The sequence below is a fragment of the Charadrius vociferus genome, unplaced genomic scaffold, assembly GCF_000708025.1.
Source record: "Charadrius vociferus isolate BGI_N301 unplaced genomic scaffold, ASM70802v2 scaffold758, whole genome shotgun sequence".
NCBI classification, from domain to species: Eukaryota; Metazoa; Chordata; class Aves; order Charadriiformes; family Charadriidae; genus Charadrius; species Charadrius vociferus.
In genome coordinates, this window is record NW_009649934.1 from 261,196 (window position 1) to 268,710 (window position 7,515).

The 7,515-nt window shown below is 53.8% G+C and overlaps 1 protein-coding gene across 1 annotated transcript; it reads right to left on the bottom strand.

Moving 5' to 3' along the window:
* Positions 1-1,602: 1,602 nt before the first annotated feature.
* Positions 1,603-7,493, bottom strand: PPM1M (protein phosphatase, Mg2+/Mn2+ dependent, 1M). The gene is made up of 10 exons (XM_009891278.1): positions 7,477-7,493; positions 6,790-6,913; positions 5,859-6,113; positions 5,190-5,302; positions 4,543-4,627; positions 4,099-4,217; positions 3,557-3,620; positions 2,461-2,568; positions 2,015-2,163; positions 1,603-1,747 (listed from the first exon to the last, which is right to left on the bottom strand). Exons 1-10 carry the CDS (start codon positions 7,491-7,493, stop codon positions 1,603-1,605), a joined length of 1,179 nt encoding a protein of 392 aa, XP_009889580.1.
* Positions 7,494-7,515: the final 22 nt, after the last annotated feature.

Consider the following 7,515-nt stretch of genomic DNA (forward strand, 5'->3'; position numbering starts at 1 on the left):
AGACACGGATCATTACAGTCAATGTATACAGCATTACAGCTGCTGTAGGGGGAACGGCGACTAGCGTCGGGTTAACGTGGGTAAAACCCCATGGACATCATTTCCCGGTTAAACTTGAGAGGATGGGAGAAAAGCAAAGCTGGAGAGAGATGTTTTTTTGTTCTATCCCTTGCTTAAGCCATGAGCAGACAGCCGAGAAGGCAGCTTCGCTCCTCCGTCCAGGCCTCCCTCTGCAGGAAATCTTCTTTTGACACTGAGCCCTCGGGGCAGTACTTCGAACAGAATACTTACAGTGACAAACCGGTTTTCAGCAAAGACAAAGCCAAAGCACAAAGTCCCCTGCAATTTTCTAAGACTGTTTTTCTCCATCCCAGTGTGTAAAGCCTCTGACAGGAATAAAACTGCAGCAAGATACGTGGGGAGGGAGGAATAATTTTATTTGGACTTTCATCCTTGTGGAATGAACACACACTGGGGTGTGTCTGCTTCGTAGGGAATCTTGCAACTTGTGTAATGAATAATGAAAAGAGAAGTGGGGACTTGGGGAGATGGGAAGCTTGTCCAGACCTGAATTTGCCTGGCTAATGAACGGGTTGAGAAGCAGATCCTCAGAATTTAAGGCCCAAATTGGTTTGGCATGTCTTCTGCGCTGCTGTTCCTGTTGCGAGGAGTGCAAGCGCTTGTGATTCAGCACTGCGGACAAATTTGAACAAACCGGTTTTATTTTACTTGGAGCTGTTCTACTAAATCAGCTGATGTACTTGAACACTTCTGTTTTCATCAGCGCTACTGCTACAAAACCAGCTGCGCTGTCAGAAATTACCTGAATGGATAGAAAACACGTTAGCAAGTGGTGTGGACTGAGGTTTGTTAGAAATCTGTATATCGCATTCTATGCTAATACACTTAAATGCTCTTAAATAACAGTAAGGCACGTATCTTTACACAGGAGGCTCCTGTGTGTAGCTTCCTCTGCTAACATCGGCGGTTTTGAGGTGGTGTTGCCTACAAATGGCAACTTTCCCAACAGGTCTGGGTGACTTCTCCAGCATGTGCGTTAGGCACAGCCATGCCCGGCGCTGCCTTCACAGCGGCTCCCGCATTTTCAGTACATCTCGCATTGCAGCACATGGGACACCAGCGACGCTTTTAGCTTATGCATCCACTTTTACATAACTTAGTTCCAGTCTGATTAAAATCCAGCTCTTGAGACTGGCTGGATCTCAACTGAGCCTCATTCTTCAGTATTAAAAAGGGGGAGGGGTCACTAGAAACAGATTTGAAGCTCGCTGTACCACAAAAATCTTAGCAATAGTACCCTTCAGCTTGCCTGGCCCCTTTTGCAATTTCTCCTTGGCCCAGCAAAGAGAAAGGAGTAAGGGGAATGATTTGTTGCCCGCTGCTGCTCTTTTGCACCTTCTTAAGGAGCTAATGTTCTTCTTGATCTTCTGCTTAAGTGCTGGTTGTGCATTTTCAGGTTCCACTGCAGATGGTTTTGCTGGCAGAGAGTGTATTTGCACAGCAGAAATCCCTCAGTCTCAGGCTGATGCTGAAGAGCACCACAGTAGGGGGACACCGAGACCCTGCGTGCCACGCCAACAGTCAGTCCTCATCCCTCTTGTGTAGCGGGATGACGAATACAGAGATGTCATCGTAAGATGCCTCGTGGCTGTCATCCAGCATCCACTGGTGGTCCCTCTCCTTTCCCCTTGCCCTGCTTACCAAGCACTTGGCCAGTTCTGAAAATCTGTGGGTGGAAAAAAAGCAAGGTTTAGTTTAACGTGGCACTGCCCCTTAAAAACAACATTGAGATGTGGCTTTGTGTTATCAAAATAGCAGACGGCAGCTTTGGAATTGTTTCTTCAGGATGGGGAAAGACTCGGAGGCAGTTTCCAGAGTCACAGAAAAGAGTGCTTGGTCATGCTGGAGCTGACCTAGAAGCAGAGTGATCTCAGCCTGCTTCCGGTCTGACCAGGTTCTCCGGAAGGGAAAACGACGGCAAAGCTGATCTTACCTGTGAGGATCTGTCCTGTTTTCTGCAAGGAAGCTCCTGACCATATGGGCCACCTCTTTGTTGCTCAGAACATCCCAAAGGCCGTCAGTTGCCATGATGAGGACGTCATCTTCCTTTATGTCATGCAGGGCAAAGTCAAATACATTCACCTGGAAAGCACAGGAGTAAATCGGTGACAATCCCTGCAGCGTACTGGAGGGGTCAGGGAGGTGACTCTTCCCCTGAGAGATGACTTAAAGTGGGACCAGGGTGCTCTGAATCTCTGACATCCCCTCGCTGCTATGCTTCTAGATGACTCTATTGGGGATTCTCTGGGCAGCATACAGAGAGATGGGGGATGGAAAAAGGACGTGGCTAAGATCTGTCAGGTCTGTAAGAGGTGGGAGCTACAGAGGGGGAGCGGCATGTTCAATTCCACCCCGCAATTCCCATGTGCCACAACTGACCTTGGGGATGCAGGAGAGGAAAGGTTTGACTTCAATGTTGGTGTCGATGACTTTGAGCTGATGATCCCCTAGACCTCGAGAGACAGCCAGAGTCCCCAGCAAGCGAGCCTGGCCCCAAACAAAGCAAAACAGTATTGAAAGATACAAACGTGGCACCTTTGAGGGCTGATGTGTGGCTTGTCCTGACTGACCTATGTGTTTGTTGCCTTTAGGACCCTTTAGGCATCACCCAGAGCATCCCTTGGAGACTGGAGAGATGGAGGAGTGATCAGAAGTGACGGCTGGATGTGAGCATAGAGACGGCCAGCCTGCATGTGGAGTGCTCCTGGTGGCCTGCGGTGTGCTCTGGAGTTAACAGCACGTACTCTGGGTAATGCTGCAGACTGCAGGAAGCCCATGGTGGCATCTGCTCTTGATTTGGGGTGGCGAGGAAGAAAACTGGGAGAGTTTGGGATAAGAAAAAAGGCGGGGGGAGAGCGGGAAGTCCTTTCTCCTGGCAGAGGAGATTCTGCATTGGCTCCTTGCAAAGAGGGTGGTGTGTGGGTTGCAGCGCTGGGGGAGGTGACGGGGCTCTTTCTGCTCGACTCCAGCAAGCAGATGCTGGATGTGTGCAGTCATCGCTTCTCCCTGCCTCCTCCTTCCCTCTCCAGGCTCCTTTTCTCATCCTCTCCTTGAAGAAGAGGGTCTGTGGAAAAGGTGCTCGTTAGAGCTGGAGGAAGCAGTCCAAAATGGGATCTGATGGAATAAGTTCTCATCTCAAATGCGTTCTTGTGAGCAAAGGGAGATGAGGAAAGGGCAGGTGGGCTCGGAGCTGCTGTCTGCTGCGCGAGCACCTACTCTGGAGGAGGGTGCAACCTCTCTGCTCCGGAGGGCTCGGGTTTAGACTAAGCAGGCAGCACAGTGCTAGCGATGGGAGCTGCTGTATGGGGGCTCTGGGACAGCGCCACGCTGGAGAGCCCCACAGCACTGGGTGCTCTGCAGCCCCAGTCTGCTGTAGTGCCTCAGAGCGTGACCGTGAGTGACAGGGACACTCAGGACCCCCAGCAGATCCAGCAGATTTGCCTCTGCCTTCCCAGTGTGTAAAGCATTAAGCTACCTGCTTCCCGTGACCATGGACCAGAGGATACTTCAGGTCGGCTTTCTCCACCGTCTTGTATCCCCTGGAACAGAGGATCCAGCGTTGATTTGGGATTTGTCTGACTTAAAAGTACAACACAGCCCGAGTGTTTCAACTGTGATTCAACCCTTGTGGTGCCCCCACGCGCAGGCAGCTGACTGAAGCAGGGGCAAGGTGGCTTGCTGAAGCAGATGCAGTGACGAATGACCCTTTGCCAAATGCCCAGGTGTTTTTCCCTCTCCCCTTCCACCCCAGCTCGAACCTGCACCAGGCTGGGGCTCCTTGCACCAGCCCCACCTCGCAGGATCCCAGAAGGACCATCTCAGCTGCTCCCTAACCACCCCGCCAGGGCCCCAGTCCTTCAGTCAGTGGGGAGGTTGCTCACAGCATCCTTCACTCAATCTGGCACAGCTCTGCACTGTTAAGTCCACTGCTCTCACCAGCGGGGCATGCCCCTTCTCCCTTCGCCTCCCCATCACTGCCCTGTGCCGCAGCCTCATCCTCGGGCAGAAAGGACTCACCAGCCCTCCATGAAGTAATCCCGGTACAGGACTTTCTGGCCCACGTCATCTCCCTTCAACCTCCGTGGAAACTCAAAGCGCGTGAACTCGCCATCCAGGAGCTTGGGGAAGAGAAAAGCCTGGGGGAGGGAAGGAAGACGTGAGAATCGACGGGCTCTGCTTCACCGCAGTAGGGCACCGAAACTGCTTCTGCCTCGGGATTAGCACCCCCAGCAGAACGGAGAACAGAACTGGGAAAGCACATCCCAAGGAGAACATGAGCATCTCTCATACCAAAGGCTGTTGGTTGAATCTTGCTCCCAGCCCTCCTTGGCTAGTGCCAGGTGATATTCTGGCCACACAGTGGCCTTCAAGAAAAGCTGGTGGTGCTGCTGCCACAAGCCCTCTCTGACCCAGCAGGGTGCTGGCAGCTGGACTGCCTGATGCGTGGAAGGAGTCACTCACCAGGTGCTGGATTCGCTGCCTCTCTGTCTCGGGTGTGAACTCACAGCTCATGGGCACAACGCTGTCCTTCAGAACAAGAATTGCCCTGGGAGGGGGAAGAGGCAAAGAGCTGAGCTGTGTCTGTCACTGCAGCCCCCCTATTACCGGGGGTCAGCCAGGTGTGGGACTGGGAGTAACCAGTGGCAGAGCAATGCCAGAGAACAGCTCTGCATCCAGGAATGTTTTAAAACACCGGTGTACTTCAGATAACTCCAGTGCAATTGCACTGTCGCAGCAGAGAACTGAGCCTGCCTGGTTTGATGATGGTAGAGCTCACAGCTAGAGGAATAGCGGGCCAAGGTCAGATGAGGAAGCTCTTTAGAAGGCTTTGAAATCACCTTCCACTTTTAAACACCTTCCAGGCTGAGCTTACTCCTGCGCTACCATCCCAACGCTGCCCTGTGGCTGGGCAGCGTTAGTCCCTTGAAATCCCAAAACCCTTCCAGGAGGCATGAGAGCATCCATCCATCCAACAGCTCCTGTGGCAGGCAGGGAGGAAATGGCTGGGTTGCACATTTACCTTCCATAGGGTTAAATAAGATGCTGGAAACCCTGCTTATCTCCCAGCTCTCACATCCCAGCAACTTCCCCCTTTTATTGTGGCTCACCTGCTGTCCCCCGCGTTAGCCACATACAGCTTTCCCTGGAAATAAAGGGCAGCCAGAGCAGTGCAGCCTCCTGTCTGGTTTGTAGCTTCCATCTCCTGGCCGATGACTTCATCCTGTTGGTTTAAACAAGTCTGGAGAGTGACGTGAGCCAGGCTGCCGCCTTCTGCAGCTGCCTCATGCCCCCCAGCAGAAATCCAGAGCCAAAACCGACTGCAGATGGGCCACGGGAAACCAACAAGGCAAAAGATGATGTTGCTTCAGTACAGCCAACAAAGCTGTTGCTACTGGACCAAGGACCGCTTTATGAGCATGATGGGGGGATGTCCAACTTGTTTGCGCTGTACAAGTCTGACAACAGCCACCATCTAACACTAAAATGTATCCCCTGGGTGCAGTTTAGCAGAGATGCTGTAGCTTTGTTCTGGGTTGGCACTGCTGACGTGCGACGGCTCTGAGGCAAATTTTGGGGAGTGGACCCAGCGCAATCTCAGCATGCTTAAAGGTTTGGCAGAATGTTCCTGCCTGCTCGATGAGCTGCAAACCTTCCTCACCCCAGGCAGTGGGGAGGGACAGACGGACTGCTTGGGGCAGCAGGACTGGTGAGGCAGTGGGGAGGGACAGACGGACTGCTTGGGGCGGCAGGACTGGTGCCCTGCACAGGGTACTCACGCATTCCTGGAAGGCGTTCTCCAGGGCTCCCACCACCAGGTCTTCTGCGTGGATGTGCTTCTCCTCCACGAACTGGGGGTCGCTGTCGCAAACACAGCGTCCGCTCAGATGCATGGGGGGACGGGCCTCTGTGATGCCTCCCACAACCTCCTCCAGCTTCTGCTTGATGCAGTAGTGCAAATAGTTGGAGGCGATGATGGCAGCTTCTGGGCCGCCGTGGCCGTCAAACAGCGCCCAGTAGTAACCAGTCAGAAACTGCAGTGGGGAAGAGGGACAAGACAGCAATGAAGAGAGGGAGGACAGGGGCTGGAGAGGTTGTACAGATGGCAGGTTTACAGCCAGGACATCGCTGTATGTGTTTTGCCTGGCTCTTCAACCCCAGCTACCCGTCCCTGCCGTCAGTTAATCCCCTGCGCAGCTCAAACTCATGTGATGCCCATGTGCTGCTCCGCCAGACCCGACATCTGAGCTCTGAGCAGCTGGATTCGCAGCCACCCGCCCTCACGCGCTATTCCGCTGTGGTTTAGGGGAGATGGGGCCGTTTTACAAGTGGCGGGGCAGAGCTGTTCCCAGGTGAGAGCGTCCCGTGTGCCTGGTTCATGCTGCTGTCCCCCAGGGATGACAACACACACCGGCCCTTGAAAAAAGAGCGAGGACAGTAAAGGAAAGGTGAGGGCACCCAGTAAAGGGCTTGGACGACCTCAGATGCTGCAAGGCACGGGCCAAGGAAATAGAAATGGCAAGTACGGGCGGAGCTGGGTGTTTGCTGGCCACATATACAGTACATAGGTCCCCTGAATGCGTCCAAGGAAAGGTTTCATCACGTGGACGTGTAGGATTGATGAGGTAACCCTGTGTTTCTTATACCTGGGCCCTTGGGTGTGGATCAGGGCTGGCAGCAGGGTGAGCACAGCCTGCCCGTGGGCTATACCTGCGTGGAGCACAGGATCAGCCATTCCTCGTCCTCCTCCAGGCCCGGCTCTCTCCTCCGGATGGAGATCTGACAGCAGGCCGCTTGGTCCTCGTTGAACTCCGACTTCTCGGCATTGATAACCCTGGGGATGCAAACGCTCCTGGTAAGGCATGCGGATGCGCTGCACCTCGTGAAGGGCTGCACCTTGCCCCATCCTTCCAGCCCCTTTCCAAACTCGAGGATCTTTATGCTGAGGACCTAAATAACAAGTCCTGTACATACAGTAGGGAAAATCTTGGCCACGGACACAGGGGTGAGTGGTTTTGGAGCACCCTGGCCTCGGGCAGCCCTTGTCAGCAGCCCACGCCATCAATTTCCTTAGTGACACAGAGAACTGCAAAGCCACCGTCGCTGTTTTTCCTTCCAGCCTTGCTAATGTTTGTCCCTGGATGGGAGTATGCTCTCCATGCCCAGCTCCTCTCTCTGCACCTCGCCGTCCTGCGGCCACCGGGTCATGTCATAGTCCGGCCGGGACGTGGGGACAGCTCATGGCTGGAGTTGTTCCACCTGATCTGTCCCTTCTGCCCTTAGAAAAGGCTAACTCGGACACTTCTAAAAACTCGGCTTTCCCCTCCCTTTACTTTTAAGGCACTTTTCTCCGAGCAAGGGGACAGACGCCTGCTGCTCCTTGCCCCCAAAACCCACCCCCTCTGCTCCCCCATCCCTTCCCCCTGCGAGGGGGAC

What these genes read in the sequence shown, in the direction of transcription:
- PPM1M (XM_009891278.1), bottom strand. An exon ending in GCTAACGCGGGGGACAGCAG is followed by an intron (nt 4,628 to 5,189) that starts GTGAGCCACAAT and finishes TCCCCCTCCCAG; the next exon opens with GGCAATTCTTGTTCTGAAGG. An exon ending in TCCATGGTCACGGGAAGCAG is followed by an intron (nt 2,569 to 3,556) that starts GTAGCTTAATGC and finishes GTTTGGGGCCAG; the next exon opens with GCTCGCTTGCTGGGGACTCT.